At 20.5% G+C, this 26,955-nt stretch overlaps 6 protein-coding genes across 8 annotated transcripts; 3 read left to right on the forward strand and 3 right to left on the reverse strand.

Moving 5' to 3' along the window:
• Nucleotides 1–132: 132 nt before the first annotated feature.
• LOC105361449 (cyclin-dependent kinase 2-interacting protein-like) lies at nucleotides 133–2,456 on the reverse strand. The gene is made up of 5 exons (XM_011498627.1): nucleotides 2,345–2,456; nucleotides 1,834–2,057; nucleotides 1,655–1,763; nucleotides 1,189–1,386; nucleotides 133–343 (listed from the first exon to the last, which is right to left on the reverse strand). Exons 1-4 carry the CDS (start codon nucleotides 2,388–2,390, stop codon nucleotides 1,190–1,192), a joined length of 576 nt encoding a protein of 191 aa, XP_011496929.1. The 5' UTR covers nucleotides 2,391–2,456; the 3' UTR covers nucleotides 133–343; nucleotide 1,189.
• Nucleotides 2,457–8,116: 5,660 nt separating this feature from the next.
• mRpS29 (mitochondrial ribosomal protein S29) lies at nucleotides 8,117–9,783 on the reverse strand. The gene is made up of 6 exons (XM_011498628.1): nucleotides 9,766–9,783; nucleotides 9,369–9,695; nucleotides 9,183–9,275; nucleotides 8,965–9,101; nucleotides 8,532–8,879; nucleotides 8,117–8,395 (listed from the first exon to the last, which is right to left on the reverse strand). The coding sequence occupies exons 1-6, from the start codon at nucleotides 9,779–9,781 to the stop codon at nucleotides 8,159–8,161; spliced, it is 1,158 nt and encodes a 385-aa protein (XP_011496930.1). The 5' UTR covers nucleotides 9,782–9,783; the 3' UTR covers nucleotides 8,117–8,158.
• A 1,825-nt stretch (nucleotides 9,784–11,608) lies between these two features.
• On the forward strand, nucleotides 11,609–12,981 carry LOC105361452 (dehydrogenase/reductase SDR family member 4). The gene is made up of 3 exons (XM_011498629.1): nucleotides 11,609–11,978; nucleotides 12,262–12,463; nucleotides 12,699–12,981. Exons 1-3 carry the CDS (start codon nucleotides 11,662–11,664, stop codon nucleotides 12,939–12,941), a joined length of 762 nt encoding a protein of 253 aa, XP_011496931.1. The 5' UTR covers nucleotides 11,609–11,661; the 3' UTR covers nucleotides 12,942–12,981.
• Nucleotides 12,982–13,297: 316 nt separating this feature from the next.
• Nucleotides 13,298–16,893, forward strand: LOC105361675 (tetratricopeptide repeat protein 27). The gene is made up of 9 exons (XM_011498926.1): nucleotides 13,298–13,355; nucleotides 13,414–14,260; nucleotides 14,329–14,395; nucleotides 14,467–14,799; nucleotides 14,997–15,170; nucleotides 15,249–15,401; nucleotides 15,482–15,643; nucleotides 15,847–16,145; nucleotides 16,561–16,893. The coding sequence occupies exons 1-9, from the start codon at nucleotides 13,298–13,300 to the stop codon at nucleotides 16,829–16,831; spliced, it is 2,364 nt and encodes a 787-aa protein (XP_011497228.1). The 3' UTR covers nucleotides 16,832–16,893.
• A 1,492-nt stretch (nucleotides 16,894–18,385) lies between these two features.
• On the forward strand, nucleotides 18,386–20,638 carry LOC105361453 (KIF1-binding protein homolog). The gene is made up of 2 exons (XM_011498630.1): nucleotides 18,386–19,234; nucleotides 19,511–20,638. The coding sequence occupies exons 1-2, from the start codon at nucleotides 18,423–18,425 to the stop codon at nucleotides 20,508–20,510; spliced, it is 1,812 nt and encodes a 603-aa protein (XP_011496932.1). The 5' UTR covers nucleotides 18,386–18,422; the 3' UTR covers nucleotides 20,511–20,638.
• A 1,382-nt stretch (nucleotides 20,639–22,020) lies between these two features.
• Nucleotides 22,021–23,477, reverse strand: LOC105361455 (uncharacterized protein C45G9.7). 3 transcript variants are annotated; one of them, XM_011498633.1, is made up of 4 exons: nucleotides 23,277–23,476; nucleotides 23,046–23,078; nucleotides 22,415–22,543; nucleotides 22,021–22,244 (listed from the first exon to the last, which is right to left on the reverse strand). In XM_011498633.1, the coding sequence occupies exons 1-4, from the start codon at nucleotides 23,436–23,438 to the stop codon at nucleotides 22,056–22,058; spliced, it is 513 nt and encodes a 170-aa protein (XP_011496935.1). In that variant the 5' UTR covers nucleotides 23,439–23,476; the 3' UTR covers nucleotides 22,021–22,055. The 3 variants fall into 3 exon arrangements, with proteins under 3 accessions (XP_011496935.1, XP_011496936.1, XP_011496937.1); XM_011498634.1 differs by lacking the exon at nucleotides 23,046–23,078 and having other exon boundaries at nucleotides 23,277–23,477; XM_011498635.1 differs by lacking the exon at nucleotides 23,277–23,476 and having other exon boundaries at nucleotides 23,046–23,259.
• Between the last annotated feature and the right edge of the window lie 3,478 nt (nucleotides 23,478–26,955).

Below are 26,955 nucleotides of genomic sequence, written 5' to 3' on the forward strand. Positions count from 1 at the left end.
TTTTACAAAAAAGATAACATAATTAATTTTATAATTTCAAGTAGCATTAACTTAACCTTCCAAGATCAATTTTCGTGTAATATATATAGTGTACAAAGAAATATTAGATATTTTATTACGAAATTGTGCAAGTGAAAAGATTATTTTTATTGAATATTTAATCCTATCTTACACAATTAGTATTTTATTAATGAAGCGTATGAGCCTACATGACTGAAATTCATGTTTTCAGGGGCAATTATATTTTTAATGTAAATTGACGGATCCAAGATTCTTGTATGTTAATAAATAGTTGGCGTCTTGTACAGAAACATTCTGGTATACTTAAAAAGTTCGTTGAAACCTAAGTATATAATAAGTTCCATTAAAAAAAGCTCTTTAAAAATAAAGAGATACTCTAGTCTACATTAAGTGTTTCAAAATTATTAAGAATTTTTATAAATTAAAATAGAATTATTACATTTTCGTATGTTAATTATTTGTCCTAAATGCAAGATGTCAAACATATAAGTTATTGTAAATATATAATTCTTGTACATTCAAAAGTGTAAGAAATGAACGACATTTTATTATAGGAGTCTAATTATTACAATAACTAATGCTATTGATTATTATTGTTCATTGCAATATAAATGAAACATAATATTCAGTATCTTCTAATAATGTATGAAGTTAAAAATAGTAAATACATAAACATAACGCTTAAATAATCAATACAATTCTAAAGAAAAAACAAATCTTTGTGTAACTTTCATTTTTGTGGATGTACAGTGTCAATAAGAATAACATATCTCATTTATTAAAATTATATTAATGACTAAAGAAAAATAAATAGCAAATATGATTTACAGCATTTAAAAGAAAATTAAATTTTCAGTTCACAATTCAATACATTACATAATATATTTAAAATAAATGTAAACTAAAAAAACCTAGTATACCTAGTATTTTCTAATATATTTTGAATATTGCAAATTTTGCATGAGTTCTTTATTTTATTAAAATAATTATTTATCTTTCCTTAAAAATCTCAAAAATGTATATAAATTTGAATGCATATTTTTGACAAGATCGATTTTAAGCTATTTTAATTAATTGGTGTTCCAATATAATTTATGTAATAATTTCTGTAAAATATTCTTTTCTCTGTTTTCAAAAGAAATATGATATTTAAATATTTACAAGTACCTCATCTTAATTTAGTTTCAATGAGCATTGATTCCAAAATAGTTTTTACATTATCAGATATTTGTGTTTGATGTACCCATGCTGCAAGATGTAAGATTTTCCAAGAATCTCTATAATCATGTGCCATGTCTTCTGAAATAATTCTTTTTACTATTGCTTCCTTTTGATAAACTTGATATATTTTTTCTGATGTAGAAACTAGAATATTTTGTAATTTGTTAAGTAAATACAACATACGATCTTTATAATATACTATAATTATAATTTATTTATGATCAAAAATTTTAATAAATGTTTTTACAAATTAGAAAATCATGATTCAAATGAAATTCAATTACAAGCAACAACTTTTAAAGGTTTGCAAGTAACATATTTTATATAAAAAATATAATTTCAGCCCCAAAATAAAATAAATGTATAAGTAATATATAACAAATTAAATTTATTTAAACAATTTAATATTTACCAAATTTTTTGACTGGCCATGTTGTAAATAAATTATCAGTTCTTTTATATAAATCAGAAATTGCCTTCATTTTATTAGCCAATAGTTTTAGATTATCAACAATTTTATCCTAAAACATACATAATTTTAATTCTAATAAACAATGGGAAATGTATATTTCACATTTTTACGTTACTTGCTGATTCATCACAGATTTTTCCTAAATCTTCACATAGACCTTTTAATTCTTCAGGATAGGTTTTATCAATTTTTATATTTGCAATATTTTTGAGAATAATAATACCGTTTAAATGAATTACATTCCATTGTTGAATACTGGAATGTATGTCAGTTGCTAAGTCACGAACAATTCTTACATTACCTGTAAGATTTTTTCCTGGGGATATTTTCAATCTTGATAATACTGATTTAATAAAAAATCAATTTATTCAACAAAAAACATCAAATTTATAATTTATACTATATTAATCTCAATACTTTTTTTAATTGTAACTATGTGGGACTAGTTCTAATTTTTTATTATATTTTTTGTTATAAAATGTTATTAATTAAATAATAAATTGATCGATTTAATTGTATTATATAAATATACTATACAAATGTTTTAAGCCATTATAAAATTCTTTTAAAGAACATTAACCATTTAATTAAAAATAATGAACAATAAATAACAAAAATATGTTTTTTTACCATTAATAGGAACAAATTGGGTTGATTGATTAGGTGAATTTGACATTTCTTAAACTTATTATAAAGCGGTATACTTATTTGAAATGTATAAAATTATTATATTAAGTTTGTCAAGTACTATAATGAAGGTTAGTAAAATAATATTTTTTAAACCGTACAATTTAAACATACAATTCCAATGATTACCTACAGAGTGCGCATTGAAAGTAGTAAATTAAAATTTTTTTATTTATTTCTGTAAAATAATTTGTTTTTTTTTATATATTTTATATTTATATATATATTTATATTTTATTTATATATAATTTAATTTATATAAAATATTATTTATATAAAATATAATTTAAGGCTGATTTAAATTTAATATTTTAATTAAATCATAACTGAGTTTCAATCTAAGAATTTGAGTCGATATACCATTTTCTCATGGTTTCCTCTATTTTACATTATAAAAAATTTGTGTTGCATCCGTGTTTATACAATTTGTGAAGTATAAATAATATAAAATAGTATTTTTCATATTTGTTCTATAATTTTTCAGTTTTTAATTTTAGTAGAGGTAAATGTGTTCAATTGTAATATAATTAATCCAGTATCAATGTAAATGTATTAAATAAGAATATTAATATTTATTTTTTATTGTAGATTTACATACATTAGTAATACTTTAAGTATATTATTTAATTGTCTCACCTATTTTTATTCATTTGTATACACTCTTATTCAAACAATAAAAAACAAACGAATGGAAATTGCAATAATGGTAAAACTCATCAGGGAAGAGATGTATCAATGTAAATAATACTCATATTATGGACAAAATACATTCCACCATAATTTATAAAATATGATTAGATAATTAATTATATTGTTACAAATCTATATATTGTGTGAAATTTTTAAAATAATAGAATATTAAAATTATTATTATAATAAACAAAACTGAATAAAATAATAATTTTGATATAAGTATGGTCTAAACAAAAATAATATATGTATAATTTGTTTTTAGATAATATAATATAAATATAAGTATAATTTATTATAAGTAGAATATAAATGTTTTTTATTATTAAATTGCATAAGGTATTTTCCAGTGACATTACAAATTACAACATAAATATAGATTCTTGCATTGATAAAATACTGAAAAATGTTCTTAATTTTTTTTACTGGTTTAGTAAATAGGTAATTACAAAATTTTATTAGAGGTAAGTCAATAGTTATTGATAATATTTATCTACTTTCACTTTAACTACATAAAAAAAAGAAATCTATCATTTATTTAAAATTACAAGTAAAGTATTAGATGAATAAGTTAAACAAACTATTCAACTTCTAGGAAAGGATGTTCTTCGAATTGCATCAAATTCTTAAAATTGTAATTTACATCTTATATAAAATAAATAAATTATTAATAGTTGAAATATTTTGATATAATATAAACAAATATATATTATAACCTACTATTAAAATAATAAAATCTGTACTTCAACATCATTAAATGTATACTATCAATTTGTACTTTGCTTTATTCATTAAAAAAAATTTATTATTCAACTGTATCAACGAGGTATGAATCACGAAACTACTGATAAGATAACATATTTATTGTAACATCAAAATCTATTTTAATTTAATTTTTTATTTTATTTTGGTCATTTAAAAAATAAAAAATAATTATGTAACTATATTGTAACAATGTAGTAGTGGAAACGTAAGAAATTAGATGTTTATATACATATATTAAATAAAATTTTTAAATTGACAAAATAGACTTTTATATGCAATTAGCAAAATTAATTTTTTTAAATTATTTTTAAAAAATTTACGATTTATTTTATATATGAAATATTTATTGCGTATTAAATTAAAAATTTACTGAGAAAATGGTTGGAAAAAGTTTGTTTTATTTTTTTATAGATAGATAACGAGCAGCAGATTAGTAAATGAAACTTGTTCATTTCCTTGGCTAAGTAACATGTAGTGATGAAATAAATAATTGCAACTGACTAACTTATGTTTCAGATCTTTTAACGATTTTAAATCTATCTATATATATATATATATATATATATATATACATATACATATATATATATAAATATAATATGCTTAGTTCAAGCAATATTCCATTTTTCTACCAAATAAACATAAAAGCTATAGAATGTACAGATGAATAGCATTACTTTTACAGTAACTCTATTGGTAATTTAATTTTAGATAACATATTTTTTTATATATAAAACAATTTTGTAATATTCAATCTGAAACGTATAGCCACACATAGATATATAGACGAAATAGATTGAAATAAAATTGTATTTATACATGAATAACATTTAGATTTTTTCTAGACTATAATAAAATAATGCAGTTGTAATAAAAATGATTTGAAAATAATTTTTGTTTCCTAAATAAATATATCATATATTTTTAATAAAAAAAAAGAATGTAACATAAAATAAACTTTTGGCTAATTATGTTGTAATTTGTTAAATATATAAAAATAATAAAATAAAATATTTAATTATTCTTATTATTTTAAAAATTATAAATTGCACAAATATTTTATATAAATAAGTATAATATATAATATAGAATTATTTTATATAATTGAACGATGTTATTGATATTAAATTTGTATTTTTTCCGAATATTTGTTAATATTTACAATCCATTAAATTTATTAATAATATATAATTATAATAAATGCATGTAATATAATTATGAATAGCATTGTTAGTTCTATTTATTGATTCTTATTTAATTAATGAGCTAAAATTTACTATATATTGTACTAATTTGGTTGACAAAGTTATTTAAAAAAAAATATTGCAAATTGTATCTCCGTTCGTTATATATATATCTTCTTTTATTTAATTGTTAATTCCACATTGTGTATTACAATAGGGCTTAGATCATTAGTTAATTTTAATTAGTGTTAAACGTGTTCCTGAAAGCAAACTTTGCATTCTTTTATTACCGTTATTCTAATTTTGAATCCATCTATACTGTAAATATAGACTCATAAATCATATAGATAAAAAATGCTATAATAGATAACTATTAGTTAACGTATTTTTGTAGGATACAATACTGAAATACTTGCTTATAGTAACGAAATATTTTTTATTCGCCTGAAATACACGTCAGGATTGACTAATCGAAGATTCGCCATTATTTGTAAATCTTAGGATTAAAATTTTGTTTCAAACGTTTTGGTTTATTGATTGAAAATATTATGATAAAATAAAGGTATAAAATGTATTTAGTTACAACAATTTTATAGGCAATATTTTTTATCTCTCATTATCAAATTTAAATGAATCAAGAAAAAATTTCAAAACATTTTTTATGAAAAGCTACAGATTTTAGACTTTCTATTATTTATCAATAAATCAAAGAATATTTTATTTAATTCATTTTACTCATTAAAAGATATTATTGTAGTTATTTAAATTGTTCCATTCATTGTTGTTTTACTTGTATATTAATATTAAAAAATCAATTTAAAATTGGAAATTTTTCAAATATTGTTTGTATTATTTAAGTTGTATAATTTTGATTTTAACTTTGTTTTCAATATGAAATAAGTAATTTATATTAACATTCTTTGATAATTCTTAAAATTGTTAAACGTATAATATATCATTTTTCAATATTTATCACTTTCTGTTTATTTTATATATCCACTAAAATATAGAGGATTTGTAGAAATTTCTATATAAAGTAATTTCAAAATTTCGATGCTCGATGATTAATTTTTAAAACTTAAAATTTCCAATACAGAATTTTCGCAAATGTTTTGTTATGTTTGGTGAATTATTTAACTAAAATTTTAATGAAATAGAATGCAAAATAGTTATGTCAAAAAAGTAAATTTTTAGAAAAAGAATCAACATCTATTCTAATTACAATACAGTTTTAATTGTAAAAAGCAATTGTAAATTATAAAGTATATTTAAAATTATTTTTTTAATCGTAAATTCTTTATTCTATGCAACGTACATACAGTGCAAAAAAGAGGCAGATTTAATAAAAGAATATTTAGTAAGTGTATATGTAATTGATGACAAAATTTAATTTAGTATGTAATTAATTTATTTTTATATAAACCTACTACGTCTATTAAAAAAAAATGTTATAAATACAAGTTTTTTAAGCTAATTGGCTCAAATTATTTCGTAAATTACATAAATTAATACATTAAAGCAGTATCAGAAATCTAATATAATATAAATATAATAATATTAATTATTTATTAATATTTTTACTATTTCACTTTAATGAGGTAAAGGATGCTTTCATAATCACAATCGAATTTAATTGAAATTGTTAATAATATCTATTTTTATATTTAGAATGAAGCGTGTTCTTAAAAGAACCGTATGTTGAACAATACCTTAAATGAAGATGAACCTGACAATGAAAATAAATGGAAAAAATAAAAATAATAAAACCTAAACTTTATTCATTTTCTATTCATTTTAAGAAGAGATCAATTTTTTACTGAAATGTTATTCAAATTTTTTAATGTAGACGTATTTTTTAAAAATAGCTTTTTATATTTTATCATAAAAATAAATTAAGTTATCGTAAATTGTTATAACCACATAAAAGCAAAAGAACAGATAATAAAAGGGGCAACGCGAATGTCGATGCAGTTTAACAATAAATTACTAGAATTGTATTTGAATATGTATTCTCAACTATATGAAGAAAAACAAAATATTTTCAGCATATATTTTAAAAGCAATTGAATAATTCATGAAAATAAAAAAAAGGTTCTTATATATAAAAGTAAGCAATCCAAATGTAAGATTTAATAAGATTAAATTTAAAATTAAATTCAAATTCATAATTTTTTATAATAAAAATTAGTAGTACAATTAATAACGAAGCATTTAATTCCCAGTACATCAATATTTGTTGACTTACTTTTTGAATATTTATATTATAAAATTTTCAAATTCAAAAATACAATTTAGTTTACTAGTTTATTTAAAAATTAATTACTTTCAAAGTTAACAGGTTAATTTACATTATAAGTTTTTTAAAGTTTTGAAATATTATCTAAACTTATTTATATAATTAAATATGTAATTTATATTTTTATTAAAAACTATTCAAATAATGTATGTGATATAAATAAAAATCACAACAAAGATTCTTAAAAAAGTGTTAAAAGTTATTTAATAAAATTATATAAATTAAATATAGCAGATAAAAATAGAGAATTTAATCCAAAGATAAATAATTGAGATAAAGATTAAGTATATTTATGCTACTAGAATACAACCAAAACTTCTCTTGAAGGATATACCTAATATTACTATTAACATTTTTCAATACTTGGATTTATGAATAAATTGGTAATTTTTTAAAACATTGAAAAATAAAATTAAAAAAAAATTCAGTACTAAATACAAGGTAATAGCAGATTATAAATAAAATTTATTTTAATCAAATATACAATGAAAATTATAAAATATCTTGTATAATTTATATTTTTAATATTATTTATATTATAGAGAAATAATAATAAAACTAATTTTACTTTAAATCTTTAAATCTTTAAATATTGAAATGAAAATTAAATTTAAAATATTTTATAAACTTACATTTTCAAAAAATTGGTTTACAAGTAATATAAGATAGATTATATATTTGCAGAATAAGTGTTTAAACGATAAGAATAGTTATTAATTATTATTAATAATAATTATTATTAAGTTATTAATAAAAAGATGAACAATAGTTAGAATAATTTTAGTATTAAATATATTATTATGTATTAAATTTTATATTTTATTATAAATGCTTGCACAAATCCATGAGTTTATAAGGATTATAACCAGATAACAATTTTAATTCTTTTTCACCATTGGAAGTTAAACTTCTAATCAATTTCTTATGCTTATAATAATCAATCATTGTATAAAATTCATCTTCAGAATAATTTTCAACATTTATTGGTAAAAATGGATCTAAATGTTCGAAACCTTCTTTTGTTAGTAAGTAACGAGGTAGATGAGATTCTTGTCTATCCTATATATATAAGAATAATTATAATTATCATTTAAAATTTTAATAAAGAAAAAGATTTTTGTTCCAAATATAAATATATTTTTTTAAATTGTTAATTCTATTAATTTATGTTAACATTTGATTATTATCTATTTACCTTATTAACTGCAGTATCAACCGTAACAATAATTTGTCCATTACACCAATCAGATTTTGTGATTTCTAGAAAATTTTGTGTTAAACTAAATTCAGAAGTTAATGCAAACTTCTTAAGACTATTTTTAATTTGAGTATAATGAGAAAAAAAAATGTTGTAGTTATCAATTAACACCAAAACATTACACAACCCTATTCTACTAGCTTGTTTTAGTTCATTAACTAAGGCAGCTACAATTTCACTAGCATATCTTGTTTGATCAATTCCAAAATTAATCAAATCAATTAATGATGAATCTTTTGGAAAATTTGCACCTGTACCCCATTTATAGCTTTTGGATAATTTTATCTGAAAATTAATATTCTATAAAATCTTAAATAGCTTAGAATTGTACATATACAACATAAAATTAAAAAATATAAGATTGGCTTACATTTGCTTGACAAAGAATATGATTGTTTAATAATTTAAATTTATCAAGCCATATTCTTGTATCAATTGGTAAATCTATAATATTACGTTCTATTTCAGAATATTTAATTTCTTTAGGCTTTGTAAACCAATATTGTGCTAAAAAATAAATTATTTATAACTTATATATATACATTTATTTTTATATTCTAATTTAATTATAAATATAATAAATTTTACCATGATTAACATATACAATGATTTTGTTTGTATTATAACCATAATGTAATAAATGATATAAAAGTGTTGATTTACCACTTCCACATTCACCATCTAAATTATCAATTCAGGTTTTCATATATAATAAAAATTATAACAGTTATGGGTACTTAAAAAATTAAATATGCATCAATAAAAAAAGGATACAAATAACATACTTATTAACAGGTTTAGCATAATCTGATTTTGATAAATAACTTAAAAGTTCAATCGAAGGTTTTCTAATTAGAATGGACATTTCATTAAAGATTTTTAATTGTATTTTATACTGATTCATTAAACCATGACTTAATATAGTGGCGCAGTCCTTTGACGGTATATTATAAAGTTTATTCAAATGACTTTCATTATGATAAACTGGATCGGTTTCTCTTGTATAAATTGATGGTAAAATTTCGTCTGAAAGTTCCATAGTTTCAGCAAAACTACTTGTATTTCGTAAATTTGTTGATTTTTTTATTCTCAAAATAAATCCTGAAAAAAATTTTCAATTTAAATTATCAAATTAATTACACATACAAAATACTTGTATAAATTTACTTACTGTTAAATAAATTCATTTTAAAATTAGTTTAATATATATTAATAAGGCAATTTTTTTCACTAGTAAATATAATCTGTGAGATAAAAAAAATACAAAATACAATACTACTACAGCACCGTAGTCAAAGTTTACGAAAAATAAATGGTGCACCAAATAGAAACATGCGTGATGCATCTCTAAATGTATTGGCTCTTATAAATGCGGGCATTATAGAATTCTATAGCTCAAACATCTACTAAGAATAGCGACATATTACTTAAAGAAATGATTATAAAATATTTCTTCCTTTGTAAATATTAGAAAATTTTAAATAATTTACGTATTTTTTAAGTTTATATTGAAATTGATATTTAAAAAATTTTTGTTAAATATATTAATATAGGACAATATAAATGCGTTTGTTTTATATATTACAATTAAACATTAATATTAATATTATTTTTTTATTCAATTAAATATATTAAATATAATCTTTTCTCTTACATTATAAAATATTTTTTTATATAAAATTTATAGCTTTGTTTTAATTTTGCGTGTTTATTTATAATGAAAAGAATAGTTATTTCAAAATATTTAATATGAAGCATTTTAATAAGTCAGATTACGAAAAGAAATAATAGAAAACAATATATTATCTATTAATGTAGTTAAGAGTAGAAAATTAAAAAAATTTTTTTTAAATGAAATTGTTATGTATAAATTATTTCTGTTATTTATTCCATTCTACAAAGCTTACATGAATACACTATATTTATTTGACTATTTTTTATATCTACATTAATAAAAGCTATTGTAACTTTTATCAATAATTATTAAAAAAAAAAAATCTAATATTTGAATAGAAAATAAAATAAAATGTTAAAATATACAATATAATATATTTAAAGCTGAATAATTTTTTTGCTGGACCAAAGTTCTTCCAATATCTTTTTATTCCTTTTTTTTATTTTTATTTTTATTTCTGATTTAACATTCTATAACAGTGACATTTTTATAGTTTATTACTATTTAATATTAGATAATATATTTTTTATTTAAAATAAACATTGTTTTGCAAAATAGTATAAATAGCATAATAATATAAAAGACATAGTCTTTTATATTTTTTATAGAATTTATATTAGATTTCTAAATTAAAATTGTATCAATATTTTCATAAATAATTTTATTTTTATTATATCTATTTATTTAGTATTTTTATTATATTTATTTATTATCTTTTATAAATGTTAATTTATTTTCTTAATATAATATATTTCAATCTATGTATTGTACATCTCAAGAGTTTAGTATAAACTTTTTATTTTTTAGTTTAAAATATAGTAATAAATTAGAATTTAATTAGATTTTAATACTTATGAATATTTTTTATTTAAATATTAAATTTTTATGTTTTAGGGTTATTGTATAGTTCGAAGATTAGAAGATTAGAAGTCATTATGTATGTATATATAATTATATTTATAATATTTATAATGATATAATAAATGTATATATGAATCTCTTTATGAAATTGATAAATAAATATTCACAAATTCTTTTTATATTTTTAACACGAACTAACATCGTATTATTTAAATATAGTATTTTTAAATAACTATGGATATAGATTAACGCAATAAACTTACTGTAAAATAAAAATCTTGTAGAATTATATGTTAAGTAATAAAATATATTTGCTACTCATCTGAGATTATTTTTCATTTTATCTATTATAAATTTATATATCTAATTCGCATTGTTCTATGGATGATAAAGGATATATCACAAATGTTACATTTTATTATTTATTGATCTATATTTTATTAATATAATTTAGGTTATGAATTCTTATTAGTTAATTATATATTTTTTTATTCAAAATAGATTATTTGAAAGAAGAACAAAAGTAATATAATGTCATTTGTGGGGAAAGTTGTTTTAATCACAGGTGCTAGTTCTGGCATTGGTGCAACAACAGCTGTGTATTTTTCACAATTAGGTGCTTTACTTTCCCTTCATGGACGCAATATTCAGAATTTGCAAAAAGTTGTTGAACAATGCAAAGAACCTAAGCCATATATTGTTACTGGTGAGATGACCAATGAAATTGATGTGAAAAATATTCTTGATTTTACTATACAAAAATATGGTAAACTTGATGTTTTGATAAATAATGCTGGAATTTTGGAGTCAGGTACTATCCAGAATACTAGCTTAGAACAATATAATAGGTAAAGGCATATTTTTTATAGTTTATTTATTATAAAATAAAAAATTAATTAAACATATTTACTTGGTTGTTAAAATTAGATATTCTATTTAATTTTAGCATCATTAAAATTTTTGTCCAATATTATAAATTTTTAAAATATAATATAAATTATTTAAAATATAATATATAACAGGTATAAATTACATAAAATAAATAAAATGTATTAAGGAAATATTAATTCAATAATTCAAATATATATATCTTATTTAAAGCAGCTGAAAATAAAACATTTTATATTTTAGAATTTTCGATGTTAATGTCAAATCTATTTATTATTTAACAATGTTGGCTGTACCATATTTAATAAAAACTAAAGGAAATATAGTAAATGTATCAAGCGTAGCAGGAACTAGAGCTTTCCCTGGAGTTTTATCTTATTGTATGAGTAAATCTGCAATTGATCAATTTACTCGATGTGTTGCATTAGAATTAGCTGATAAACAAGTACTTAATTTTATAAAATTTATTCAATTACCTACTACAAAATTTCAAATAAAAATAAATTGACTTATAATAGCAATGTAAATTAAATTTTTAATCATAAAATGTTAATTATAAGAAAATTCCTTAAAAGTAAAACAATAAAATAAAAATTATATTAATCTTTAATAGTATTTTAATACTCATTTTATAACATATTAATATCATAAAATTTCAATATACATTATTATTTTTGTAGGTACGTGTAAATGCTGTAAATCCAGGTGTAATTATAACAAATTTGCATAGAAATAGTGGTATGAATGAAGAAAAATTAAAAGCATTCTTTGATCATAGTAAAACTACCCATGCACTTGGACGTCCTGGAAGTTCAGATGAAGTAGCTAAAACAATTGTATTTTTAGCTAGTGACGATGCTAGTTTCATTACTGGTCAAACTTTAGCTGTTGATGGTGGCCGAAGTGTTATGTGTCCACGTTAAGAAATTATAACAATATTTTTAATAAAAATGAATTATCAATTATTATTACAAATTTATAAATAAAATATATTTTTATTCTTAAAATACTTTTAAAATGTACATATATTTGATAACATTTTAAGATTTGTAAATTATTAAATACTTGAATATCCAAAAATTTATTATTAGAAAGTACTATTAATCTGTATATTAAAAGAAAATAATGCGAATGAATCTTATTTTCTTATGATTAGGTTATGTAAGTAATGTTTGACATGAATTTGAAAACGTGCTTATAGATACAGATTTAATTTCGAAGGTTTAATATTGAAAATTTAATTTTTTAAATTCAATTGTTTGAATCATAAAGCAATATAATGAATGAAATTCAAAAGTTTGAACAGTATTTACTAATAAATATTCCAATACCAGATAGTAAGTAATTTTATTTATTTCAATTAGTAAATTTTTATATGTTTGGTTTTTATGATAGGTGAAACTGATGTATCTCCATATGTAAAAGAAATATTAAATGGTGAATATGAAGTAGTACTCAAGAATGAATTTTTTTCGTCTATAATTTTAAATTTAATTGATGAAAATATTGAAGAAAATATTTCCATAAATAATGATAATTGTAAAAATTGGTTTTATATTAGTGTCGCCTCATTTTTATACTTTATTCAAAGTAACTGGACTGGACCCTTTAAAAAAGAAGATATTGATAGTTTATTAAGACTTAGAAGAAGAGCATCGACATATTTATCTTTTCATGACCAATTTAATGAAAATGTTTCTAAATCCGAATTACTTTATTTTGCTAAAATAATATTAAATAATGATCAGCTTCATAAACATTTACCTAGCTCTTTGTGGTGGTTATTTAGAGTGAATCACATTCATCAGTTAATTTTAGAAGAAGCATCTGAAAATCTATTTAATAAATCAGAAAATTTAATTAAACAAATATCTATATCTAATTTAATAAATAACGATTCTCTTCGAACATTGTTTAATATTGAAGTGGCACAATTTTATTTTTATTATAGAAGAATTCAAAGTTCAGAAATTTATTTAGAAGATGCTAGAGCAGTAGCAAAATTAAGCTTTGATCTTGAAGGTGCATTAGGAAAACGTACAAAATATCAACAACAAGCAAAACCACAATTATACTTAAATGCTAAAGTTGATAAGGACCTTTTTCCTCACAGAGTATGTGAGATATTACCGAAGGTGATAAATTTAAGTGATGATTTACGTTTGGAAAAAGTAGAATTTTTAATTGAAAGAAAAAATGTTGAACTTGGCTGTATCGAAGAAGCAATTATCATGACAAAATTGTAAATATATTTATTTAAAATAATATTACATTGGTTTTGTAGTATATAAATACAAATTTTTTATTTAGTTTTCAGCTGAAATTATCTCAACCAAATGACCAACTGACAGATGAAGAAATCATACCTTATTTAAATGTAGTCATTATTTTGTTTAAATAATTTTTATTTTTATCACTAAGTGATTTATACAAAAATGTTTATTTCAGAATGTAATCGATAATACAAAAAATTGGTCTTTAAGAATGTCAGCATTATTTCAACGTTGTATTTTGGAATCCAATAATAAAAGAACTATAGAACGTTCTTTATCACAAATAGAGTATTTAATCGATCAATTAAATATATCAAAAACATTTATCTCTTTTAGATTGGATTTATTTTTTGCAAGTGGAATGAATCCAATATGGTTATTTAAAAAACATTTAGCAAATATGATGTTAAATCTTGGAATGGTTAAAGGAGCACTAGATCATTATTTAAGTCTTTCTTTATGGGAGGATGTAATTATTTGTTATACAATTTTAGAAAAAAAATACAAGGTATATAAAATATATAAATAACAAAAATGTTTCACAAACATAATATAGAAATTCTGTTTCCTTATATAATTTGAATTAATTATATTTATTTGTAAATAGCAAACAATGCGACTGTAATAATTAAAATGGAATTTAAATTCATAAAATTATAACATGTACAATTGTAATTTATAAATTATGTTACAATTATTTTTCAGGCAGCTGAAATTATACAACAAGAATTATCTAAAAAACCCACTGTAAAGCTATGGTGTTTATTAGGTGATGTAACAGAAAAAGTTGAATATTATGAAACAGCATGGAAACTTTCGGGTGAAAAAAGTAGTCGTGCGCAGCGACATTGGGGTCTTTATTATTATTCAAAAAAAAATGTAAGCACTTAATTACTTTTTGGATAAAATTTATTTTTAGTAGAAAATAATATTTACAAGAATTTTTATTATCAATAGTATAAAGAATCAGTAGTACATCTAAAACTGTCAATAGAACTAAACAATATTCAAGAGAGTGTTTTGGAAAGACTTGGTTTTGCTGCTATGCAAATAAAAGATTGGAAAGTTGCAGCTTCGGCTTATAGAAAATACTGTGTCTTAGAACAATCGGTTTATATCTATTATTATTTCTATATTAGATGAAATCGTGAAAAGAAATGTTTTAATGAGAAATATAATTAACATTTCAGAATTTTGAAGTATGGAATAATTTAGCAAAAGTATATATCAAATTGGGAGATAAACGAAGAGCTTGGTATTCTTTGCAAGATGCAATTAAATGTAACTTTAATAAATGGGAAGTATGGGGTAATTTGATGGTTGTTAGCATTGACTTAGGTCATTTTTCAGAAGTAAGTAAAATTTAACTAACAATATTTTGATGACTTTTTACTACTAAATCTTTAAAAAGTGTTATAGAAACAATTATCTAATAACTAATAATAGATACTTTTTTGGATAAAAAATTATCGTTGGTATTAAATTAAAATAACAATTTAGTTGTATATTATTTCAAAGAATTCATTAATATTCGAAATTATTATGAAATTTTTAGGTAATTCATTGCTACCATCGTATTATGGATTTAAAAGGAGTCTATGTAGATATTGAAATTCTTAGTATTTTATCAAAAGCTATAATTAACAATGTGAAAGACTTCTATGAAAATCCATCAAGAAAATATTTAAAAAATACTCTGGAACTTTTTGGCCGATTAACTGCTTCAATTTCAAACAATTCAGATATCTGGATATTATATGCTGAACTTACTGTATTGAAAAATAATGGCATGGAATATCAGAAGGCGATTCAATATTTTCAACGAGCATATGGAGCAGCTATTTCTAATCCTAGGTATAAACAGTTTTATTGATTAATGACATTGCATTGAATTTGAAAATAACTATCGAAATATTTATGCTTATAAATGAGAGTTCAAATATTTTTAATATCATATAATTATTTGTGAACTAATCGAATACTATAATTTTGTATCTGTATTTATTATATTCTAACTATTGACTAATTATACTAATCATTGAATCAATATTATATATAATTAAATTTATTTATATTTAAGATGAGGTAAAAATTCATCATATTACATTTTACTATTGATGATAAATATTTCAGTTTAACGTATGAAATTTCATTAAATTTTAATTATTGTTTAATTACGAATTAGTTTTTATTGATTATACTTTAAATAAACTGAATATTATTCAATTTAATAAAGTAAAATTTTTATTTCTTTCATGTGTCATCACAGATCGTTTAAAAGTGTAGAAGACGTAAACAAAGTACTTGGTATTTGTTTAAGATTAGCAGAAATATCCATGAGCTATTTAACAAATTGTTCAAATACCCAGAAAAAAGTTATACTTGTTAGTGTTAAATTGTGTCTTCAATCAGTAATTAAAAAAGTGGAAGATCTGATATGGGAAGACCAATCTGGAATTACAGAAAACTTCATTAAAGTCAAAGAAAATTTGAAAATTGTACTAGATTTACTAATTGAAATACAGAATAAAGAGGATTAAAACAATTTTTATTCCATATATACGATTTTGAAAGACTTGTAAGAAGTATTCTTGAGTATTTATAAAATAATTATATTATTGTCAGTACATATAATGAATATTTATATTATTTTTAAATATATATATATTTTTTAATTTATTATCTATTCAGATTAACATTTTTTTTATTTTTCTTTTATAAAAACGACTCAATTATTAATTTTTTATATTGTGTTATATAATCATTTGCAATGTCAAAAAATTGTTATTAAACATTATTAATGATAAATACATATAATTAAAAAAAAGTATTTAAAGAGTTCTAGAACGTATATATATAAAAGAAAATTTTATTTAAAACAGATTACAAACATTTTAATTCAATAACTTTAACAATTTAACTCAATTAAATTAACAATTTAAATCAGTAACAAAAATGAATTATTGAATGAATTACATAAAAATTTAATTATAGTAATTCTAACATTGTTCAGATTATACAGTTAGTTAACTTTAAAACTGTAGTTTGGAGAAAATGGATTTAATGTTTGGAAAATTTTTTTCTTTGAATATTAGTTGTTTTGTAAAACAGCTTTTTAACATCTATTAAAATGATTTTTTATAAACACTGTATATTATTTAATATTTTATTGTAAAGCATGTTTCAAGTAAAACCAAATTTAAAATAACTACATAGTAAAACATAATATTCATATCTATTTAAATTAGTTAATTATTTGGTTTATGCAATTATGAATAAATATTTTGGTAGAAGTATATCTAATGAAAATAGTAAATTTTATTCAATTTAAATAAACTCATAATTATTAGTATTCAAGTTTAATTCATTTTAATATAGACATATTTTTAAAATCAAATTAAATAATTTTAATATCAATAATATAACAATTTAATAAATTTATATAAAATAAATATATTCATATTATTCGTATTAAAAAAATATATGTATTAATATTAATAAAAAATTAATATTTAAATTATATTTTTTTAATGAATTATTTATTAAAAAAATTTACTTTTATTAAATATTTGTTTTCATACCCGTATTCTATTGAAGTTTGTATAATGGGATAGCTGACTGATAAATCGTATTACAAGAGAATTCCTGTAATAAATTACACGTGTATTAATGTCAGTTTGATATAGTTTGGAAGTTATTTTTATGATTGATGGTGTAGATTGAACGTAAGCATTTAATTAATCGTTAATACATTAATCATCAAAAGTATACGAAATTGAAAATTATTAATAATTAACAAAAGATATATAAAATCTTTGAAAACTGTAGTAATACATAAATACATCGATATCTTTTGAAAAAAATAAACAAAAATTTTCTTCCTTTATAGGTTATATTTTAATGAAATTTAAATTAAAATTTTAATGTTTATATTTTTTTTAATTAATATATAAATTTTAACATTACTTGTATTTAAAATAGCATATAAAAATATATATCCAAAATAAAATATTAAAACTATATCTTTAAACATTTAATGCAAATTATTTTTTAAATAATTAGTAACATATTTACATAGATAATTACTATTGTAGATTTGAGTATTTGCCAAATAGAAAATAATATAAAATAATGGAAAATTATCAGACTATTATTGAAGTTATTAAGGCTGAACTTAAAGAAAAATATATAATAGTAAGAAAATTAATAGATGAAGATAGTTTGAATGATCTTATCACTGAACCTTATAAAAGTAAATATGCAGCTATGGAGATATTGAAAAATATGCAAACTGTTTTACTTAATTTTATTGATAATATGAAGCCACAAGAAGATGAAATGACATCCATGCTTGCTTGTGTATATTTAAATCTAGGTATAGTTGCTATTGAAACTGAAGAATTAAAGGCTGGTCAAGATTATCTTACAAATTGTATTGGTATATTAAACAAAATGGAAATAAAATCAAATACAATATTGTTCATGATAAATGCTTTAAATCAATTAGGTATATTATGGTCTAAACAGGATCAAGCAACAAAAGCAAAGGAATATTTAGAATGTGCTGAAAAGGAATTCAAAGATTATAAATGTTTGAAAGGATGTAATTTTAATATTTACAGTATGTTTAATATATTTGGTATCAAAGATTGTAAGGATTCATCACCAATAGAAGCTATTGAAAAACACCATACATTAACCCTTTATTACTTAGCTCAAATATATGGTAGTTTAAATTATTTTATTAAATCTGCAATTTATTGCCATATGACATTAAATAGGCAGTTAGAAATGAATGATTTTGATAGTATTGATTGGGCATTAAATGCTGCCACATTATCTCAATTTTTCATGGAAAAGGGAGGTTTTAGACAGGCAAAACATCACCTTGCTGCTGCAACATGTATCCTAGAAAAGTATGAAAGTACCTTAAAAAATATGAGGTAAATATTTAATTTAGCAATTAAAAAATAAATTACATTTATATTCCATTTTATATACATGGAAAAAATTGTAGTTTAATGTACATTAAATTAAGATTTTTAATTTTCATGAAACCCAATAAAAATAAATATAAATAATAAACAATATATTAACATTTATAATAATATTTATATTCTTATTAAGATGTATAGGCTTTTTCACTTAATACTGATTCTAAATATTACATAATAAAATGAGATATATCTTACAAATATTTATATATATTTATTTTTAAGCCTGAAAACACCAACAGAAGATATTGAAATTTTGGAATCTAAATGGGAGAATTTTAAACATAGAAGTGCTGATATTAATCGTTGTTGGGCAAAATATGGTATTTTGCTTATGAGTATGTCAAGAGAACGTCTGATATTCATTAATGAAAATGGAGAAGAAAAATATATCCCAAAAAGTACTAAAATTAGGCCTGATGATAAATCTGAAATAAGCCAAGAATGTCTTGATAGTTTGAATTTTAAAATTATAGAGAATGATTTGAAACCCATTGCTGACAAGATTACAGACAAATATTTGTTAGATTTTAATGATGCAAAGGGAGTTTTTTTGAATGTACAAAAGTGGCTTGACAATGCACAGAAATATTTTACTTTAGAAAATCAAGCATCTGATCATGTACAAATTATTCAGGATATGTCACAACTTTATAAGTATCTCGCATTTTTTGAAGAAAATGATGCACGACAAGCTAAAATGCATAAAAGAAGAGTTGATTTATTAGAAAATATAGTGAATCAATTAAATGAGAAATATTACAAATCTATTTGTCAACAAATTTGGATTGAACTTGGAGAAACATATTCTGAGATCTTAGACATTAAATTGGATCATTTAAAAATAATTAATGAAAGGCCAACACTTCATATGATCACTAGAATTAATAATTTAATTAAATCTGCTATTAAAAACTTTACAAAATTTTTAAATTCTTTAAACGAATTTAGTCAAAATAAATTTTCAGAAGATATACTTAGACCTGCTTTATGTGCATATTTTCATTTAGGTAGACTATATAACAAATGTATTACATCAAATAAACAATTACAATTTGATAATGCAAAGAAAAGCTTAGATGCCTATACATTTGTAGTTAATTATTGCAAAAATGACTTGAAAGCTGCTGAACTCATGTCAGTAGAACTTAATATTTGCAAAGATTTTGTTAAGTTTTTACCTATAAAAATGAATAAATTAGTTCATGAAATCACCAAAGAATAAAATAAGTTTTACAAAATTAACTAAATTAACATACAGTATTATCCTTTATTTGCTCTTTACATGATAATTTTCGGTTTACATAAAATGTTACATTCGACTATATAAATTAGAATATTGATGTTACATATACAAACAACTTTATAAAAAAAATTTATAAAAATATTGTTAAAGCAACATATTTTGAAGTTAATATTTTTATATTTATATTTGTAAGCAAATATGAGTTTCTATAGTGTATATTAAAATTATTTTATGCATATTAAAAAATACAAATAAATTAATAAATAGAAATATACATAAAAAATATAGATGTACAAATTTTCTAATGAAGCATTATACAATTATTTTAACTGCACAACTACATTAAGTTAAAATGTTATGTAATTTAAGATTTTGATCTTTTATTTTATATTCGTACAATTCTTTGGGAATAAGGAAACTATTATAAAATTTCTATTTAATTTTTATTAAAACAGTAATTTATTATGATACTGATTAAACATAGGCTTTTGAAAATGTATAAATTTTATAATAGTTTTACCTTTTTTTTTGTAGATCTATGATTTTTGCATATCACTGCAAGTTATAATACAAATATTTAAAGAAATAAATATTGCTACACTATATATAACATGGTATCATATAGTTTGTAAACAAATATAATATATAACAATAGCAAAATGTATTTTTTATTGCTTATTTCTTTCTACTTTGTTACCTCTGATCTTAAAGACTAGGTCACATAATTCCATTATGTGATAGAATATTAATTTCAAATTCCAATCATTTATTTCTAATTTAAAAAAATATAGCCTTAAAATTCATTGTTTCATGAGCCATTTATAATTAGGACCAAGATAAAGTTTTTACGAAAAAAATTCTAATATTTAAAAGTTAAATGTATAATTATATTATTATCATAAATATCTAATTAAAATATTTTCAAACAAACTTATTGAAAATAAATTGAATTTACTTCAGATTATAGAGATAATATATCAAATTTAAAATTAATTTAATATATTTTCACGGCCATAGAAATAATTAACATATATTGAATAATTGATGGAATTTTTTGAATACATTAGTATAATTTAGTTAATGCTATTATTAAAAATTCCTATTTTCATTTCATTCGGTGGTTATGATTTTAAATATTCATTATATACATGTACACACATTTAGTAATGATATTACTGCAGTTGTGTATAATACTTTGGATATTATTTGTTTTGAAAGATGTGCCTTTCATGCTTAATTTGTATATTTCTCAATTTATTATTTGTATATTTTAATGTATTAAAATTTATAATACTGTAAGTATTTATTTTGAAAAACCTTTTATAAATATATTATTTAACATATGTGAATTTATTATTTGAATACATCATTAGAAATTAATATATTCTTCATTTCTAATATAAAAAATTTAAATAATCACGAAATAAATAATTAAATAAAAGAAATATGTAAATGTGATATAAATAAAAATTTTGCAATTAAATTTATCTTAATAAAAATAGCACATCTTTCTTAGCATTTATTTTAAGTACTTGTCACTCCTTTGCGAGCTACTAAAAGATTCAATACTGGATGTTTTCTAATATATCCAACTGCTTTTTTATGAGTCACCATTGTAAAATCATAGCCATTGCATTGTAATATCTTATCGTGCATTCTTAAACCACTTTTTGCTGCTGGAGATCCTTCATGTACTTCTGTAACATATATTCCCTACAAAAAATAAGAGCAAATATTGGTGTTACAAATTTTAAGATTGAAATACATAATTTTAAACAATCTTCAAAATATATAATTATATGAAATAGAACTCATTTTTATATTTTATAAACTTTTTAATTAATCGGTTTTTGTTTAAAATATTGTAAATTACTATTTATTACATTGTCTGTGTAACCTTGAGGACTTTTTTTGTAATCTTGATCAATACCACCTCCTATTTTGAAACCACACTTCATTACTTCCTCACCATTTGTATTTATTTCCGTCTCTTTATGAAGCGTAATTGGAATCTAAAATTGAAATTAAAATAATTAATAATTACAACATTTCATGTCTGTAAAATTAAATTTGATATTGTTTATTATAATATTAGAGATAATCATTAAAAAATATTAATAATAGATTAGGTTTTAATCTGAATTATTCATTTTAAGGTTAAAATATATTGATAAAATACTTAAAAAAAACAATATTACAAATAAATTATATACAACTGAAAAACTTTCCATTATAAAATGAATGTAAAAATATTAGGAATAAATAATTAGTGAATTTTATTTATTAATAATATATTATTGTTAATAAAAATAATAATATAGTTTATTTTAAATAAACCTTAAAAATTCTAAATAATAATAAATTAGAGGATTAAATAACTTTAGATTATTAATTTTTACAGTTTAATATTCACTGTTAATTAAAAAATGAAAAGGATCGAGAAATCCTGCAAAGTAAAAAACAAAAACAGCCGAAATTCATTACTGTAACTTTTTGTATAGCGAATTTTCTTACACTAAGACATTCCATCGCTGTGCCAGCCTGGTGCTGGAAAGCCATTTTCGCACACATTTTAATAATTTGCAAAACAATGAGTAAATTGAAAGAAAAAATTGATAATCATAAATTATACTAAGTTTAATTTTTTATACGTCACTGTAATGCACGATACATACAATAAGCTGAAAGGCCGCGTTATAATTTGTATACAAAAATAATTCGATTCGATATTGGAACTAATGAAACCTGTGGTAACTGGGGCCAGTGAAGGTAGATGTAGAGGTACGTAAGGTAGCCTGAGTCACTGCTTACACGCACAACCGATACATAGTTTACAAATTTAAGTATGACACACCGTAGTGATATACACGGCGTATAATACGCTTCTTCTGAAGTTCGTTGCAACATCGATCGATTTGTACGTCGAAATTTTTGGATCTATGAAACTATGGGAATTATTAAATGGTATTTATATTTTATTTCTGAATTTTCGAAAATAATCATTTATTGATATGAATTGCTTTTTTTTCATAATTATCGTTGTTGAGAAATAATTCACAAAAGGTTTTATTGGTTCAAGTTGCTTCCATTCAATTTATTATTTTAGTAATTTTCTAAATATAAGAACAGTTAGACGAGTACATATCACACGACAATATACACAAATGATCATTTCCCTTTTTTAAAAATAAATTAAGTGAATTGATTAAAATTAAAAGAAAACTTAAATATATAATAGTTCATGTGAATAAAAGATTAAATCCTTTAATTTAAAAATAAATCTTAAGCAACTACATTATATACATCATATTAAAAATATGAGTTGAAATTGCATTTATTAAAAAGTTATTTCAAAGTAAGTATTAAATATTAAAAAAGATTTAAATTTTTCAAATTTATTTAACCTCTTTATGTTATGTTTAGATTGTTTTAATTTAAATAAAAAAAAAAAAAATACAGATAACCTTATTGACATCATTTTTGTATATTTTTTATACATGTAATATGTATGAAGATGACAATGTTTTAAAAATATTCAAGTTTAAGAACAATGTTGGAAAACCAGTAAGCAAGAAAATTACTTACTAAATAGTAATATGATTTCCCAAATAAATTTGTACCAGATTATATTTTTATTCAAAAATATAATCAAAAGCAGAATGATTAATTGTATAATTTTTTATTAACGTTATAACTAAATCGTTATTATAAATTTTATTTATATGGGATATTGATAATAACTATTAGGATAAATAGAATAAATTTAAAGAATTTATTTAATGAAATTCATAAGAAGTTGAATCATAATATTTTTATTGTTCAGTTTAATTTTGTATATGTTTTTAGATAATTTTAATATTTTTTGAGATTTTGATTATGTAATTTATGAAATTTTATCTCGGTAAATAATTATATTAATCATGTATCCCACAAAAATAGATTACTTTTGTACTTATTTTAAAAAAAGTTGTTTAAACAGATGATTACAATTAATATCTCTATTATATAAAAAGACTTCTATCCTGGAACATCATTATCTGAATTATTCATTATGTGATTAGTGACAAGTTAATTATTCAATTAATAGATAAAATAAATAAATTATTTTAAATTAATTTGTCTGACGTATGAATATTTGAATTGAAAATTTGTTTTTAAATTATTGATGCAAAGCAGAGAACTTTTCCACTTTTATTTTTATTTTTTAGATTATTTCTGTTTTTTTTTTTTTTTGGTGATATAAGATAAAATCCAACTTATTTTACTTTAAATGTTTACTATTGTTGGCACTGATCTTCTTTCTCCATCATTGCTTTAGCACTCTTTTCGAAGTTAGACTCTAGCTTTTATATTTATAATTCTATTGTTTTTTGTATATTGTAGAGTTATTCGTTTTTATTAAATAAAAGTTTTTTGGGACTCATTTATACTACTCTAACTCAATATTTTCCTTGCTTTATTTATTACATTCTTAAAATATTTCAGGATTTATAATACTAGTTGAGATTTATGATATTTATATATTATAAATTTTCTTATCAGCTTCTTCAATTTTTCGTCATTATCATGAGAACACTATTTAATGCCATACTATCACATCTATCAAATATTAAATATCTAATAAATTGTATACTTTCATCTTATTTAGTGTCTAATATTTTTAATGGAATTCAATCAAGTTGTTAATAATAATGTTCTTAGATTACTTTTATTTATGCTACCATTTGCAGATATCTTTTATACAATGTTTTTCTTGTAATTGCCATTGTCAAGCTATTTTTAATAGACTGAGTCAGGAAGAAAACAGTGTCAATGTGTAGCTTTTCAGCAGCAATAAAGTGAAGTTTATTAACCTTTCATTTTAAGTACGGACGATATAACAGGGCTAAGAGTTGAGTAAGTAGTTCTTATTTATATAATTTTGTTACAATAATTCTTGTAAATTCTTAGCTAATTTTCAATTTGCTGTGGTTTCGTAGCTGTCAATAAATTAGTTGAAGTTTTTATCATTTATTAGAAAACTTTGATAATACAGTAAATGCATTTGTATGCAGGGAATTGTGCAATTCCTACATAACTATGGCTTTTCAAATATGTATTCTGCAAAAAGTATTAGTCTAGTTAGAGCATCTGAAGATAATGATTTGGAAGTTATGAACTTGACTGAAAGAGAGTTAGAATTATTATCTCAATTGTAATTAATTCTATAGTACGAAGTTTTTTATTAATCAGAGAAATACAATAATGGACTAACGATCGTTATAATTATCTTATCAATTTTTTGAGAGAAACAAATCTATGTTTATTTGCTTACTTACTTCTTTTCCTTTGAATCACATACTTCAGCTAATTAGGGTTTTATTGATATGTAATTAAATTGAAGGGTTATATGATGTCAAAGATTTGGATTTCTTTCTAAAAGTTTGAATTAAAAAATTCTATACCTTGTTAAAAAATTAAATAAATAAAATTGGATACAAATTTAAACATTTTATGTAAAAAATGTTAATAACATAATACTTACTAAAGTAGTGTAATTTTTATTTTATAATTCTTTTGAAAATTATAATTATTTAATAGAATTAAATCCAATTTATATCAAGTTAAAATTATAAGTAAAAACTTATAATTTTTTAATTCAAACATATTTATTTATTATTTAATTTCATATACTATGTGTGTCAATTAATTTGAAACTACTCAAATAACTACTCAAATATATTAAATTAAACTTTTACTACATGTTCTGAAATAAAAAAAATTGTTTGTATTTTTATCATATTTAGAATAAATCTAAAACATTTTGTTTGATTTAATAATAAAAAAAATATAGTTTAATAAAATATTTTAAATTATTGGAAAATATTAAATAAAGTTCATAGAAATGAAAAAACTTCAACATTTACAAAATATTATTAACAGCTGAATATCCTCTAATATTTAAATAATATATTTTAGTATATAATTAGATAATTATAAAAAATATGCATAAAAATTTACTAAATGATAATAAATATTGTTAACTTTTGAAAATGGTAATAATTCTTAAATCGTATTTATAAAATTTAACATTACAAATAATCAAATATGAATTTACGATTAATTTTTATTTTTAAATATTAATATAAATTATTAGGGAGATTAAGATACTTTATTAATGTTAATATTTTTATATAATAAATATGTATTTTGCATAAATTGATGAAATCTAAAGCAATTTGTTAAAATATGAAATAATACAATATTTTGTATCATACTATGATATAAAATGTATAATTATTTATAGTTAATTTATTTGTAGAATTTTTTTAAAATGGCGCTGAAGCACAAAATTTGATCACAGCGCCGTTTCCACGCTCGTACATTTATCGAACGTATAACATATATTGTAAAAATACGCTTGCACACAGAATTTTACAATAAA

Source organism: Ceratosolen solmsi, unplaced genomic scaffold, assembly GCF_000503995.2.
Source record: "Ceratosolen solmsi marchali unplaced genomic scaffold, CerSol_1.0 scaffold30, whole genome shotgun sequence".
Lineage (NCBI taxonomy): Eukaryota > Metazoa > Arthropoda > Insecta > Hymenoptera > Agaonidae > Ceratosolen > Ceratosolen solmsi.

Coding starts and splice junctions, on each gene's coding strand:
- LOC105361449 (XM_011498627.1), bottom strand. CDS start 2,390: ATGTCAAATTCACCTAATCAATCAACCCAATTTGTTCCTATTAATG. Junction 2,058..2,344: donor CCAATTTGTTCCTATTAATG/GTAAAAAAACAT, acceptor TTATTAAATCAG/TATTATCAAGATTGAAAATA. Junction 1,387..1,654: donor ATGGCCAGTCAAAAAATTTG/GTAAATATTAAA, acceptor AAAATATTCTAG/TTTCTACATCAGAAAAAATA.
- mRpS29 (XM_011498628.1), bottom strand. Junction 9,276..9,368: donor TGTTAATAAGTATGTTATTT/GTATCCTTTTTT, acceptor TTGATAATTTAG/ATGGTGAATGTGGAAGTGGT. Junction 8,396..8,531: donor TTGATACTGCAGTTAATAAG/GTAAATAGATAA, acceptor TTATATATATAG/GATAGACAAGAATCTCATCT.
- LOC105361452 (XM_011498629.1), top strand. CDS start 11,662: ATGTCATTTGTGGGGAAAGTTGTTTTAATCACAGGTGCTAGTTCTGGC. Junction 11,979..12,261: donor AGCTTAGAACAATATAATAG/GTAAAGGCATAT, acceptor TTTATATTTTAG/AATTTTCGATGTTAATGTCA. Junction 12,464..12,698: donor TAGAATTAGCTGATAAACAA/GTACTTAATTTT, acceptor TTATTTTTGTAG/GTACGTGTAAATGCTGTAAA.
- LOC105361675 (XM_011498926.1), top strand. CDS start 13,298: ATGAATGAAATTCAAAAGTTTGAACAGTATTTACTAATAAATATTCCA. Junction 13,356..13,413: donor AAATATTCCAATACCAGATA/GTAAGTAATTTT, acceptor TTTTTATGATAG/GTGAAACTGATGTATCTCCA. Junction 16,146..16,560: donor GCAGCTATTTCTAATCCTAG/GTATAAACAGTT, acceptor GTGTCATCACAG/ATCGTTTAAAAGTGTAGAAG.
- LOC105361453 (XM_011498630.1), top strand. CDS start 18,423: ATGGAAAATTATCAGACTATTATTGAAGTTATTAAGGCTGAACTTAAA. Junction 19,235..19,510: donor AGTACCTTAAAAAATATGAG/GTAAATATTTAA, acceptor TTTATTTTTAAG/CCTGAAAACACCAACAGAAG.
- LOC105361455 (XM_011498633.1), bottom strand. CDS start 23,438: ATGTTGCAACGAACTTCAGAAGAAGCGTATTATACGCCGTGTATATCA. Junction 23,079..23,276: donor ACTGGCCCCAGTTACCACAG/GTTTCATTAGTT, acceptor ATGGCTTTCCAG/CACCAGGCTGGCACAGCGAT. Junction 22,544..23,045: donor CAGCGATGGAATGTCTTAGT/GTAAGAAAATTC, acceptor TTTCAATTTTAG/ATTCCAATTACGCTTCATAA.